This window comes from Bos javanicus, chromosome 4 (assembly GCF_032452875.1).
Source record: "Bos javanicus breed banteng chromosome 4, ARS-OSU_banteng_1.0, whole genome shotgun sequence".
NCBI classification, from domain to species: domain Eukaryota; kingdom Metazoa; phylum Chordata; class Mammalia; order Artiodactyla; family Bovidae; genus Bos; species Bos javanicus.
This window is the reverse complement of record NC_083871.1, coordinates 92,412,872-92,427,722: the sequence shown is the minus strand read 5'-3', so window position 1 is coordinate 92,427,722 and position 14,851 is coordinate 92,412,872. Positions and strand designations below refer to the sequence as shown.

General features: G+C 51.0%; 1 protein-coding gene across 1 annotated transcript; it reads left to right on the top strand.

The window, feature by feature from the left end:
* Positions 1 to 7,743: 7,743 nt before the first annotated feature.
* PAX4 (paired box 4) lies at positions 7,744 to 14,509 on the top strand. Its single transcript, XM_061415466.1, has 10 exons — positions 7,744 to 7,816; positions 7,932 to 8,090; positions 10,301 to 10,578; positions 10,835 to 11,050; positions 11,380 to 11,455; positions 12,022 to 12,147; positions 12,363 to 12,445; positions 12,799 to 12,868; positions 13,402 to 13,457; positions 13,718 to 14,509. Exons 1-10 carry the CDS (start codon positions 7,744 to 7,746, stop codon positions 14,075 to 14,077), a joined length of 1,497 nt encoding a protein of 498 aa, XP_061271450.1. The 3' UTR covers positions 14,078 to 14,509.
* Positions 14,510 to 14,851: the final 342 nt, after the last annotated feature.

The window sequence follows — 14,851 nt, the reverse complement described above, 5'->3', positions numbered from 1 at the left end:
AGGCTTTGGCATAGTCAATAAAGCAGAAATAGATGTTTTTCTGGAACTCTCTTGCTTTTTCAATGATCCAGAGGATGTTGGCAATTTGATCTCTGGTTCCTCTGCCTTTTCTAAAATCAGCTTGAACATCTGGAAGTTCACGGTTCACATACTGCTGAAGCCTGGCTTGGAGAATTCTGAGCATTACTTTACTAGTGTGTGAGATGAGTGCAATTGTGCAGTAGTTTGAGCATTGTTTGGCATTGCCTTTCTTTGGGATTGGAATGAAAACTGACCTTTTCCAGTCCCGTGGCCACTGCTGAGTTTTCCAAATTTGCTTGCATATTGAGTGCAGCACTTTCACAGTATCATCTTTCAGGATTTGAAATAGCTCAACTAGAATTCTATCACCTCCACTAGCTTTGTTCATAGTGATGCTTTCTAAGGCCACTTGACTTCACATTCTAGGATGTCGGGCTCTAGGTCAATGATCACACCATTGTGATTATCAGAATGGCCAAAATCCAAAATCCTGACAACACCAAATGCTAATGGGGATGTGAAGAAATAGGAACTCTTGTTCACTGCTGGAGGGCATGCAAAATGGAACAGCCACTTTGGGAGACAGTTTGGTGATTTTTCACAAAACTAAACATATTCATACCATGTCCTTCAGCAATTGTATTGCTTATTATTTACCCAAAAGAGTTGAAAACTTTTGTCTAGAGTAGGTGAATAGATACATAAACTATGGTTCATCCATACAATGGACTACTATTCAGTCCTAAAAAGAAATCAGCTATCAGAAAAGACATGCAGAAATCTTAAGTGCATATTACCAAGTGAAAGAAGCCAGTCTGAAAAGGCAGCATACTTTATGATTTCATTATGACATTCCAGAAATGGCAAAACGATGGTCTTCATACAAAGATTAGTGGTTGCCAGGGGCCTGTGGGGAGGGAGGTGGGTTGAATAGGTGAAATGCTACAGATTTCTTAGGGTGGGAGAAACTATTCTGTATAGTTTACTGTACTTATGAATACAGAGATTTAGCATTTATCAAAACCTATAGAACTTTACCTAGACCCAGACATCCTGGAATGTGAAGTCAAGTGGGCCTTAGAAAGTATCACTCCAAACAAAGCTAGTGGAGGTGATGGAATTCTAGTTGAGCTATTTCAAATCCTAAAAGATGATGCTGTGAAAGTGCTGCACTCAATATGCAAGCAAATTTGGAAAACTCAGCAGTGGCCATGGGACTGGAAAAGGTCAGTTTTCATTCCAATCCCAAAGAAAGGCAATGCCAAACAATGCTCAAACTACTGCACAATTGCACTCATCTCACATGCTAGTAAAGTAATGCTCAGAATTCTCCAAGCCAGGCTTCAGCAGTATGTGAACCGTGAACTTCCAGATGTTCAAGCTGATTTTAGAAGAGGCAGAGGAACCAGAGATCAAATTGCCAACATCCTCTGAATCATTGAAAAAGCAAGAGAGTTCCAGAAAAACATCTATTTCTGCTTTATTGACTATGCCAAAGCCTTTGACTGTGTGGATCACAACAAATTGTGGAAAATTCTGAAAGAGATGGGAATACCAGACCACCTGACCTGCCTCTTGAGAAACCTATATGCAGGTCAGGAATCCAACAGTTAGAATGGGACATGGAACAACAGACTGGTTCCAAATAGGAAAAGGAGTACATCAAGGCTGTATACCATCACCCTGCTTATTTAACTTATATGCAGAATGCATCTTGAGAAACGCTGGGCTGGAAGAAGCACAAGCTGGAATCAAGATTGCCAGGAGAAATATCAATAACCTCAGATATGTAGATGACACCACCCTTATGGCAGAAAGTGAAGAGGAACTAAAAAGCCTCTTGATGAAAGTGAAAGAGGAGAGTGAAAAAGTTGGCTTAAAGCTCAACATTCAGAAACGAAGATCATGGCATCTGGTCCCATCACTTCATGGCAAATAGATGGGGAAACAGTGGAAACAGTGTCAGACTTTATTTTGGGGGGCTCCAAAATCACTGCAGATGGTGATTGCAGCCATGAAATTAAAAGACACTTACTCCTTGGAAGGAAAGTTATGACCAACCTAGATAGCATATTCAAAAGCAGAGATATTACTTTGCCAACAAAGGTCCGTCTAGTCAAGGCTATGGTTTTTCCAGTGGTCATGTATGGATGTGAGAGTTGGACTGTGAAGAAAGCTGAGCGCCGAAAAATTGATGCTTTTGAACTGTGGTGTTGGAGAAGACTCTTGAGAGTCCCTTGGACTGCAAGGAGATCCAACCAGTCTATCCTAAAGGAGATCAGTCCTGGGTGTTCATTGGAAGGACTCATGCTGAAGCTGAAACTCCAATACTTTGGCCACCTCATGTGAAGAGTTGACTCATTGGAAAAGACCCTGATGCTGGGAGGGATTGGGGGCAGGAGGAGAAGGGGACGACAGAGGATGAGATGGCTGGATGGCATCACTGACTCGATGGACATGAGTTTCAGTAAACTCCGGGAGTTGGTGATGGACAGGGATGCCTGGCTTGTTGTGATTCATGGGGTCACAAAGAGTCAGACACGACTGAGCAACTGAACTGAACTGATAGACCTTTACAGCACAAAGAGTGAATCTTAATTTATACAGATTTTAAAAGTTATTTAGAGGTCAGGGAATCCTAAAGTGAAATGCAGAATATGACTAAATAATCCAACTGTACTACAGTTAGATTATGAAGGGAAGCGGGTGGGGACAAGGGTGCCTATTTAAGTAACTTTGGAAATGAGTGGAGTCTATAAAACTAAAGGTAAAATGAATTATACATAAGTATTATATAGACTTTATAGAAATGCAAGGGAGGAAACTAGAATGATCTGTGTAATAATGGATTGGAGTTGGAGACATGAGTATGAACTCATGTTTAGTTTATATGGATGGAATTGGTTATATATGGAACTCTTTACAGATATTAATATGTCTACATACACAGATTAGTACACACTAATGTTTATTTCTTTGCTCTCTCAGCTGAGAGAATCCAGAAGCACTGATATCCCAGTAGCAGCAAGCAAAGCTAGTGCCCAGATCTTTGCTTTTTCATACCACTCTCCAACCAAGGCAGCCAGAGCTCCATGGAGATATGACTAATTCTAGGCTTGGGGCAGGTGATGTATAAGATAAATAAGGAGATACTCTCACACACACACACACATAATAAAAACTGAACCCCATGAAAATGAGGATATGCCAAAGGGATACAGGAGCCAATTAAGAGTGCCCAATGGCCGAAGCTGGAACAAGTTGAGCAACAACAACAAGAAGTAGTATATTGGATAATGATCCAAAGAGTAAAATTAGTCTCCATAGTCCATACTGATAGACATAAATTAGTGAACAGATAAGTGATGGTGTGTGCCACGTGTTCAGTCACTCCGTCGTGTCCGACGCTGCAATCCCAGGGCCTGCAGCCCACCAGTCTCTGTCCATGGGATTTCCCAGAGAAGAATACTGGAGTGGGTTGCCATTTCCCACTCCAGGGGATCTTCCCAACCCAGGGATTGAACCTTCGTCTCCTGTGTCTCCTGTATTGACAGGCAGGTTCTTTAACACCACGTCACCTGGCGTGCTGCAGTTCATGGGGTCACAGAGAGTCTGACATGACTAGGCCTTGGTGACTGAAAAACAACGACCCTGGGAAGCCCCAGATAAATGGGAGAGAAGTGAAAAAATCTCTGGGGCATAAGAAATCCAAAATCAATGTAATCACCCTCAAGAGGTAAAGTATAACTCCTCACTCTTAAGGGTGCCTTGTACTCAGGACTTCCTGCAGAAAAGTGCCGTCTAGAAAGGAGGGAAAAAGAGTAATTTCAGTGGGGAAACCTAATATATACTACCTCAGCAAGATGATCAAGGTCAACATCAACAGAGGTGAGTCATTTTGACACGTGCTGTGATGGGATATGATGAGAATGGCACTTCACCTTTTTGGATCTTCTTCCTCAAAACCTGTGTGTGTGTGTGTGTGCATGCGCACGCGTGTGCTAGTCACTCAGACATGTCCGACTTTTTGCACCCCCATGGACTGTAGCCCACCAGGCTCTTCTGTCCATGGGGATTCTCCAGGCAAGAATACTGGGGTGGATTGCCATTCTCTTCTCCAGGGGATTTTCCTGACCTAGGGATCAAACCCAGGTCTCCTGCACTGCAGGCAGATTCTTTACTGTTTGAACTACAAAACTCATAAGCCCAGTCTAATCATGAAGAAAACATCAGACAAATCACAGCGGAGAGATGTTCTGTAAAATACCTGACTCCTCAAAATTTTCAAAGTTATCAAAAACAAGAAAATCTGAGAAATCCTTACAGTCAAGAAGAGCCTCAGAATACCTGGTGACTAAATGTAGTGTCCTGGATAGCGTCCTGAAACCGAAAAGAGGATGTTAGGGGAAAGACTGAGGAACTCTAAAATAAAGCGTGGATTTTAATTATCAATGAGTGTTAGTTGCTCGGTCGTGTCTGACTCTTTGTGACACCATGGACCGTAGCCCACCAGCCTCCTTTGTCCATGGGGATTCTCCAGGCAAGAATACTGGAAGGGGTAGCCATTCCCTTCTCCAGCGGATCTTCGCTGCCTCAGGGATGAAACCCAGGTCTCCCACATTGCAGGGGGATTCTTTACCTTCTGAGCCACCCTTTCCACAAACAGCCACCCTTCCAAAAGGGAAGCCCTTTCCACATTGGTTTACTAATTATAACAAATACTGATGTAAGATGTTCATAACAGGGGAAACAGTGGGTGAGGTATATGAAAACTCTCTTTGAAATTTCTCTGTAAACCTAAGACTGTCCTAAAAAATAAAGCTTATTAAAATAAAATGTATTTTAAAAATGGGCCACTATCTGCTTCCCCAGATTCTTCACTGGAGTGGGAGAGCTTTGTGGAGCTCAGAGCTGGCCATCCCAGAAAAACAGATGAAACTTTGGGTCAGCAGGCAGGTGTGAAAACTCCAGTCAGGACGCTGCCCCTTCCCCTTGGGCAGGGCTAGTGTGCCCTGGCATACCCAGAGACATATTCCGCACAAGTGACTTGGCCTCTGTGGTCTGAGGTGCATGGCGCCGGACCTAACAGCTTTGGGCTGGGCTCTTCCTTGCTGCCCTCACCCCAAACACCACGAGTTTCCTTGCCTGGCCTCCTGGAGTCCTTGGTTCTAACTCCCCAGCTCTGCTAAGGGTTGTGCAGGAAAGTGCAGACTCCCCACCCTGCCCAGCAAAGCCTAGTCCTGAGAGAAATGTGGGGAGGACCGAGCGCAGAGGTTAGGCACTCCTAGTGAAAAAAGAAGGAAAAGGGGATGTTTTCTGTGTCCCCAGTTGAGAGGAAGTGCTCTTCACTCTCCTTGGCACATTCAGAGGGAGGGAGCTGAGTAGCCAGCGTTTCAGACACCGGCCAGGAAAGTGCTGGGATTTGCAGAAAAGGGTCTCCCAGACCTGGCCTGGGAGAGCAGGGCTGGCGGTGGCGGGAGTTGCAGCTTCAGGACTAAGCTTGGGAATATCCAAGGAACTTGAAGATTCCCCACGTTTTTGTGGCCAGGAAACTACGCTGACTTTCAATTCGGAGACGTGTGTTGCCAGAGAGCGGTTTTGGCGAGGTGGCCAGGGCGCTCTGGAAAGCTGAGGACTGGCAGGAAACGGGGCTCTCTGGAAAGAGGGAAGTTAGGAGCCAGAACTCTACAGCTCACTAGGAGGGGCCACAGGGAGGGATAGCAATAGCCTGGAACTGGCGTCGCCACCCCCATTGAGTGCCCAAAGCCCAGGGTGAGGAGTCAGGGCAAAGCCTCTGGTTTCAGCTCTGGCTGCGCCCTGCCCTCTCCAGCTTTACGCACGGGCTTGTCTCATCTGCTGGCCCCATGAGGAGGGCAGGGGAACTCCAGCCGCTTCACCTGAGGACTGGTCTTTTCCCACAGCTTCAGGGCTTTATACCAGGGGCCCCCGAGGGCAGTAGAAGCCAGTGGTTCGGGCTCTATAACAGGGTGAGGGACAATCAGGAATGGCCACGGCTGGCCTGGAGAGGGGCGCACAGTCGGGCTGGCGGGTGGCAAGACCTCTGAGTTAATGTATAATTGTGAGCAGATGGCGGGGGCTGGCAGCAGCCTGGGGCTTGGGCCCAGCTAATGAGGGACAATTAGCCCCAAGCCCGGTGGGGGCAGCGGAGAGAGTCAGACAGTGAAGGCAGATATTTGCTCCTCAAACAGTCTGGCGCTTTGGACAGAGGGCTGAGTGGCTGAGCCTTTGGGCTGGCTAGGCTCCCCTTCCTCTCTTTTCCCTCCCCCCATCACCTCTGGGTCGAAAGCCTCTGTTTATTCAGACCCAAGAGTGTGTTGTAAAGGCGGGGGGAGAGGGTAGTTTATGGGGGAAATCACTGCCTCCACCATCTGCCAGGTCTTGTCCCTGCTCCCCCTGATACCCCTATCTCCACCCTCACACAGCTGTCCATGGGAATAATGGGTCCGAACATGGAGCCTTTGGTCCCCAGATGCAGGGGCAAATAAAGGGGAAGAGATGAGGCAGGAAAAGAGGACTAAGATCAGGGGTACCACATGCCTTCCTCAGGACCTCCTCTCACCCAGGCATGGCTGAGCATTGGGACCAACAGTCCCAGCTGCCCTGGGAGTGAATTGGCTCTACAGCCACTGGGGCATGTGCTGTCCTGCCCCTGGTGCTGAAACTACCTGCTGCAGTCTGCCCAGGGCTCTGGACTAGCCTGAGGAGGCTGGAAAAGGAGGGGAGTAAGTAGCAGGGTAAGGGAGAAAACCCACTTTTGTGATACATTTGGCTCTGTCTTGAGAATGAGTTCCCAACCCTAGGATCAACCATGATATCCATGCCCTTGTTCCCCCAAAACCAAAGCATTTACCAATGAAACCTAGTCTTAGATCTCCACACCCTGATTACTTTCAGCCTGACTTCTGAGAGTCTCTCAGAATCCAAAGTATGGGATGGACCCAAAGAGCTTTCCATGCTGCCTCCTTCACAAGAGATCTGCCCGTGCTGGAGGTGGCAACAGAGCTTCCATGCGCTGGGGGCTTTGTCTTCTTTCCAGCTGCTGGGCCTTCCACCCCAACAAAGATCCGGGTACCCTGTGGTGTCCACGGTGGGAACAGGAGTGTCATTCATAACTTAGAGCCTAAAACCACCATATCCTTAGTGGAATGGAGCCTGATAAATCTAGAAATGGATAGATACCCCACCTGCAACCTAACTCCCCTCAGAGGCTTATTCCCTCCATCAACCCTGTTGACAGTGTTCTGAATCCCAGGGTCCCCCAGTTCCTAAGCAAGACTCATCCTGGGCATCACCTCAGTCAAGGAGCCAGTTGGAGGTTTGGTTAGGACACTCCGGAAGAACTGGTGCCATGTGACACTCTTTTCTACACATACCTCATTCTCTGAGAGATTCATGGGCCAACTTGGCCAGTATTTAGGTGTTGGTCTATGTACCCATTTATCTTTTCAACCAACACAGGACTCAGGAGTTGACCCAGAACCCAAAAGTGCATTCTGGGTGGGAGGCTGTGTCCGTGGTTCTGGAAGTCACGTTTGGGCTTCTGAGCACCTGAAGACTTGGAGACACAGTCTGAAATTCCCCCATCTTCCTTATTCCTCATTCACTTCAGGAGTGCTGGCCCCTGAGTGGGTGTGCTCAGGGGCTGGGCGCCCTGGGTGAGACTGGCTCTGGTCCTGCTTCAGGCTGGCAGGTGGGGGCAACATGGGCTCCGAGGACTTCCAGTGGAAGGACACAGTGGGTCATTGGCTGTGGTTCGCCCTGAGTCAGGGCCGGCGTCAGTCAGCCCCATGCACACCTCCCTCCTCCTCTCTCCTCTGCTCATGGCCTGTGACATCACTGGCTGCTCCCAGAAGGCTGCCCTCTGCTCCTGATCACCGGGCTCTCTGTAGCTCTGGACCCCCTGGCGGGACTGAAGCAGAAACAGAGAGGAGGCTGTTACCAGGACCAGACCAGCACCCTCCCTGGAGACTGCAGGGGTCTCAGGAGCCCAGATCAGGAGCCTGAGACTCCTGAAGCGTCGAAGCTCTCACCTCAGTGCCTCCACACAGGTAGCTCACCTCCGGCTCATTGTCTGTTCTGCCTCCCAGGCTGGCTCCATGTCTTTGTGCGGCCAAGCCAACCTCTCTCCTCCTCTGTCTCTGCAGCTACCTCCTTCCTGCCCCTTCAGCCCCTTCTCCTGCTCTCCCATCTTGTGAGGACCGGTTGTCTCCTCAGAAAAGTCAATATGAATGTTGGAAATGTGTGGTGCAGTGACTGGGAATGGGTTACTATTTCGAGTTGGGGGGATTTCAGGTTTGGATATTGAACTTGAGCCCCCACAGCTCCTCTTGAGCTCTAGTCACTGAGGGGAGGACAGAGTCCTCTCAAGGAGTCAGGGCTTGGCTGATTTTCTGAGCTTTTGACACAGCCCTTTAAGTCCCCAGATTGACTTTCTTCTCTCCATTGTTTTTGTGGTGGCAGGGGTGGAGGCAGAGAAAGAGAGCCTCAGGATTAGAAGCTGGAAATTTCAGCTTCTGAGGAGGGACTGGCTTCTACACTTCCCTGAACTTCACTCCCTGGGTAGCCTCTTATTTGTGAGAACCCCAATTTGTCCCTCAGTTTTCTTTCTGGAGAAACCTCTGCCTGCCTTCCTGACTCTCTGGAAAGATGAGAGCTGGTAGGGGAATGTGTCTCTCTCTGTCTAGAGATGAGTGAGTAAAAGCTGTTTCAGTTCCTGAGTTTCTCAAGTCCCTCCTGAGTTCATTGTTTTCTCCCCAGCACTAGTCTCCTCTTCCTGGCTGCTCTGTGACCTCTTGGAGAGCAAAAGCCTTGTCCTTTTCCATTTTACTCCCTTCATCCTGAGCAACCAGCTGTGTACTCATAATTAATACCATGTTCAGTAAATAATTGCAGATTAGTTAACTAAGTCGAGATGGTGTGGTTATTACAGGAAAGATCGAAGCATAAGCTATTCTCTCAGGTGACCCCCAGACCTGCCGGGGGTCCAGGCATGAAAGGAGGTGGCTTCAACTGCCATGTCTAGCCGTTAAAAGCAAGACAGACATGGTGGTTCATGACCTGTGTCCCTAGCTGCCCAAAGACTCTCTCATGCTCACCTTGGCATCTATGCAGCTCAGAGACAGCCCTTTCCTGCTTCTCCCTCCCTCCCTTCGACATCCCTTCAGTAAATGGTAATTGAAGGAATGAGTGTCTGGCCTTGGAGAGCTGACCTCTGAGAGTATGAGATCTAGAATTCTCCAGAGTTAACAGGAAATAATAACCCCAGTGGGTTAGAAGGTGTCAAGAGAGGTGTCTTCTGGGAGACTTCAGGCTTGCTCATCTCTACTTCCAGGGGGTGGGGCCTGAGCTACAATGCCTGGGGGTAGAGACGAGCCCTGGTATCTCCCCAGACCTTCCTGGGGAGCATAAAACACAGAGCAAGACCCTCCTATAAGGTGCTCTGAAGGAAGCTTTCTGGCTGGTGGTTTGGAGAACATAACCTGCATGAGACTGCAGGCAGAGCCTTGAATGTGGTTCCCAGCCCTGGACCAGGGTGATGGGGATCTGTGGTCCCTGGTGCTCTTCCTGGCTGGGCAGAACCTCCTGAGCTTAGGAGGCGGGACCCTTGCCCCAAGTGTATCACCTGCTGGGGGCTGATAAGACTTTTGAGGGATCTTAGCTCCTTGACCAGGGATTCAGCCTGCATACCCTGCACCAGAAGTGCTGAGTCTTAACCACTGGACCGTCAGGGAAGTCCCCTAGCTCTGTGATGTTTTAATTCAAAGGTTTAGTAAAACGAATTTGAATCTTTGTAACCAATCTACTGGCAAATTTTATAAACCTTATCCTCTATCACAAAACCCCATCCCAAGATCATTCCAAGCGAGAGATTCCACCCAAAGAACCCTGGATTATTGTAGGCTCAGCCCCAAGAACAAAGAAGGACCTCCCAGGAGAAACTCCCCTCCCCAGTCTTCCCAGTGCCTGTCCTTTGAGAGGAGGCTCAGCCTGGAGCATGCCGCAAGATGGTAAGATGTCCGAGAGAAGCTGGAAGGACAGGTAGCAAAAGGAGGGAAGAAATGGCTCAAGGTTCTGCTTCCATCCACGTGGTTTCCTGTGCCCTTGGCCAGCGTTCTAAGGGAGCTCAGTCCAGACAGTCTCTCTGTTCCACCCTGTGTCCGTAAGCTCGGTAGGGCCAGTGCCTATGGCCAAGGAGCAAAGATTCATTCATGGGCCAGCTCCCAGAGAAAGTGGCATGTTTGGGGGACCCTGTGAGCAGAAGAGGGGCCATCCCCTGGGGAGAGGATTTTCTCTACGGTGGGAAGGCAGGCTGGAGGGGTAACCCTCTCCCAGGAGGGTCATCCTGGCCACAGGTGGACTGGAGACAGGGGAGCTGCCGGGTTGGATGCCTCTTTCTCCCACCCAGGGATCAGCAGCGTGAACCAGCTAGGGGGGCTCTTTGTGAATGGTCGGCCCCTGCCCCTGGATACCCGGCAACAGATTGTGCAACTGGCCATCAGTGGGATGCGGCCCTGTGACATCTCCCGGAGCCTCAAGGTAGGATGCTGGGCCCTTCATGCAGTGATGGGGACAAGAAGCGGGGAGAGGAGCCCCTTTAAGGCAAGTCCGGAGCTGGTGCAGACTGGGAGGGCCTTTGGGCTTGGGCTGCTCCCCTGAGGGCTGGGATAGGGAGCTTCAGACTTCTGAAGGTGGGGCTGGACTCCACTCTGTGGCCTTATAGCTTCCTCTGTCCCAGGGACACTCCTTCTCTGGCCATTAGGCCTTACCTGTCTCTGCCTCTCACCTGATGCAGGTATCTAATGGCTGTGTGAGCAAGATCCTAGGCCGTTACTATCGCACAGGTGTCTTGGAGCCCAAGGGGATTGGAGGAAGCAAGCCACGCTTGGCCACGCCGCCGGTGGTGGCACGAATCGCCCAGCTCAAGGGGGAGTGCCCGGCCCTCTTCGCCTGGGAGATCCAACGCCAGCTCTGTGCAGAGGGGCTTTGCACCCAGGACAAGACTCCCAGTGTAAGTGCTCTCCCCTCCCTAGAACCGGAAGTGGAGCCGCAGACAGGCTGTCTGGGGAGGCAGAAGTAGATTCCTTCTTACTTTGCAGTGGGGCCTCCCAGGCTGGGGGCGGGGCTCCTGGGCTCTCTTCTGACCCAGAAGTTTCTCTTCTGAAAAGTGGTGAGACAGGTGAGATGAAGAAAGTATGGGGAGTGAGAGGAGGCTGCCCTTGGAAGTAAGGTGTTGGCTGGGACAGAGAGAGAGAAAGAGAGAGAATGTTGGGGAAACATCCTTAGGAAGCACCCCTGGCTCTGTGTACCATCTTCCTACTCAACACCACACGTCCTCAGGTCTCCTCTATCAACCGAGTCCTGCGGGCATTGCAGGAGGACCAGAGACCGCCCTGGATACATCTCAGGTTGCCAGGTGGGTCTTGGAGCTGCCTCCAGGGATGATCAGAGCCACAAGTAAGCATCTAACAGTTCCCACGTTCCTTTCTTGTTCTTTCTTGCATCACCCTCACCACAAGACAACCGAGAGGGCCTGGCAGGGGGTCTTATTCTCTCCTGGCAGGAGAGGATGGAGGCTCAGAGGAAGGGAAGCGACTTACCCAAGGTCACTAGCTAGGTGTTGGCAGGTCCTGGAACGGAGACCAGCTCCCTAGGCCCCAGGTTCACAGGATCTGTTGAGGAGGAGGCAGGACTGGGGCTTCCACATCTTCCCTCTGCCTCGATCACAGCCTCTCAGACCACTTTCGATGTGGTCTGGTCACACAAGCCTGGACCAAACCTTGCAGCTGTCTCCCTCCAAATACTAAGCATGCGCCCCCACGGTATGGAGTGTGCCCCTCACCCAGTGCCCCTGCAGCAACCCCCGAGTACCGGTGGATGTCCCAGCAGTGCAGCTCCTCTCTATAGCCACACTGCCCCGGCCCCACAGCCCCGGAGGAATCGCTGTCGCAAACCTGCTCCAGCTCCTGTCTCCCTTTGCAGCTGGTCTGGGTCCAATTCCTCGAACTCCCCCCTGTGACTCTGAGGCTCCCCGGGGTCCCCACCCAGGAACTGGCCACCGGAATCGGACAATCTTTTCCCCAGGCCAAGCCGAGGCGCTGGAGAAAGGTGCCGGGGCTGGGTGGATGGGGGCCACAGAGGTGAGGACCTGGAGGCCTATAGGCCATGGCTGAGCGCTGGAGGCTGCAGGTGGCCCTGCCTCCAGGAGGAGGGCAGTTTAGGGTTGTCCTAGGAAGGGTGGGAGTTGGGGGGCTGCTGCTGAGGGGGAAGCAGGCCTTGTTCCTCTCCCTGTGCCCTTGCCGTGTGAGCCTCCATCTCTGCAGAATTCCAGCGTGGGCAGTATCCTGATTCAGTGGCCCGTGGGAAACTGGCTGCAGCCACCTCTCTGCCCGAGGACACGGTGAGGGTGAGTGAGCCCTGCTGCACAGCGTGCACAGGCCCCAAGCGTAGAGAGTCTGGGCCAGGCAGGCTTTGGGCTGCGGTTGAGAAGGGGGTGGGAAGGTGGAGACCAGCTCGTTTGGAGTAGAAATGAGACAAGCTCCTCCATGTTCCCCTGCTGCTGATTGCTTTCCCCATCCTCCCTCTCCACGCCTTGGTGCTGAGGAAGAGGTCAGAGAGCAAAGGCCAGAGCAGGAAGCGGGGAGGTTGGGTCTGGGGAAGGGTCTGCTCTCTGAGTCCAGGTCAGGAACATGTGGGTGAGAACGGTAGGTGCTGGGCCCTGGAGCGCACAGTCAGCTGCATGGTTCTGCCCTCCCTCAGATCTGGTTTTCCAACCGAAGGGCCAAATGGCGCCGACAAGAGAAGCTCAAGTGGGAGATGCAGTTTCCAGGTGATTTCTCAGCCCATGCATCTACTCATCCATCCACTCACCTTTCTCTTCCTTCCTTCCTTCTTCCCTTTCATTCCTTCCATCCATTCACATTTCCCTTCCTTCCTTCCCTTCCATTCATCCATCTATCCATCCATCCACTCACCTTTCCCTTCCTTCCCTCCATCCATTCACCCACCTATCCTTCCATCCATCCATCCATCCACCTATCTTTCCTTCCATCTATCCATCCACCGAACATTTACTTGGCACATCCCACGCATCAGATCTTGTACTGGATGCTGGACACACACAATCCTTGCTCTTCAGGGTTGCACAGCCCCAGATTTATCATCCCTAGGAATTAATCCTTCTTCCCCAGTCTTTTAAGATCCTGCGTTGGAGAGGAGGCAGTTTAGGGCTGTAGCATCAACCCCCTCCCACCCCTGCCAGAAGTCGTTGCCTTTCCTAAAACTTCCCCTGCCTCTCACCACCATCCCCTGCTCCACAGACCCTTGTTCCTCCTGCTGAGTGGATTCTCCCTTACCTTGTAGGTGGTTCCCGGGGTCTGACTGTACCAAGTGCCTCCCCAGGAATCTTCTCTGCACAGGTATCCAGGAGGAGGGGGAGTTTGTGAATCGGGAAGGCCGAAGGGGTCACTGCTCCTCCCATTCCCAGTGGAGGCCTGAGCTAGAATTCACGATGCCCTGGGCCCCCACAGTGCACGCTTCCAGGAAGCGCCCTCCTCACAGTCTACTGTGTGAATGGCGCCCCCTGAAGTTGTTCAAGATACAGCCTGGGGGCAGGGGTCCTGGCTGTGCTAAACAGGAGGCGTCGCTGGCAGCTGAGGGCTTCCTCTTGCTTTCCAAGCAGTCCCCCGGCAGTGTGTCCAAGGCAGTCCTACCTACCCTGGAATCCCTGGGTCCCTACTATCCACTGCGCTGGGGGACGGCATCAGAGGGGTGTCTGAGTGACACCCCACCACAAGCCTGTCTCCAGTCCTGCTGGGGTAAGAATCCTTGCCAGGCTGTGCTCCTGCAGGGTGTGGGGAGGGCAAACCAACTCCTTGACTCACCGGAAGGCCCGATCTCCAGTCAGGTTTATCAGGGGAACCTCAATACAGCTTTCCTAATTCCTTGCATGGCCCACAGAGTTGGGGAGACTAGCACCCCTGAGTGTATACTACCATTGACGGCTGTAGCAGGAAGACGGGGCGGGATTGGGATCTGAGTGTATATATCCAGGGTAAAGAGCCAACATCTGCCTCTCTCCCCAACAGTGACTTGGAGGGCTGGGGTGCCACCAGCAAGCCCAATCTCAACCTCTCTTCATCCCTGCAGGCTACCTGCCCCCCACAGCTGAGCTTCCTGGGCTCCATCCTGCTTTGCCATCCTTGCCCTTCCTTCCTCTGCCCCCATCACCAGTCTTGGTGCCCGTCAGGCCTTGCAGTGGCCTGGCTCCCCACTGTGAGGTCTGGGATGAGGAAGGAGGCTCAGTATGGAAAGGAGATGTGGTGGGGGGGATATGACCCCACCTGTCCAAGCAAAGCACGGCCCCTCCTCCTTCCTGTGTCTCCTCCTCGTCTGTGGACCTTGCCCCTCTTGTGCGTCACCTGAGTGGAGAGGCTGTGCTTACCCACATGTCACATTGGCCTTACGAGGCTTCCAGTTGGCAGTAATAAAAACATTTTTAAAATTGGCAGTAGTTCTGTTGTCCATCATGTTTTTAAAGTGAGTATTCATAATCCCATCCCTGCATTTAACAATTATAAGCAGTTTGCCCTCTGTCTGTCTAAATATCTATGAAAATGTGTATCTAGCTAGCTATCATCTAATATATTTATGTGTTTACATGCTATGTATCTAGCTACTGTCTATCCATCCAATCTATCGAATCTCTGTATGTATGCATGCATGTATCTGCACATGTATGTATATGTATCTGCCTTGGTGTTTTTGTGCTCATATACCCACACGTATGCACACGTACAGATACTGATAGCAC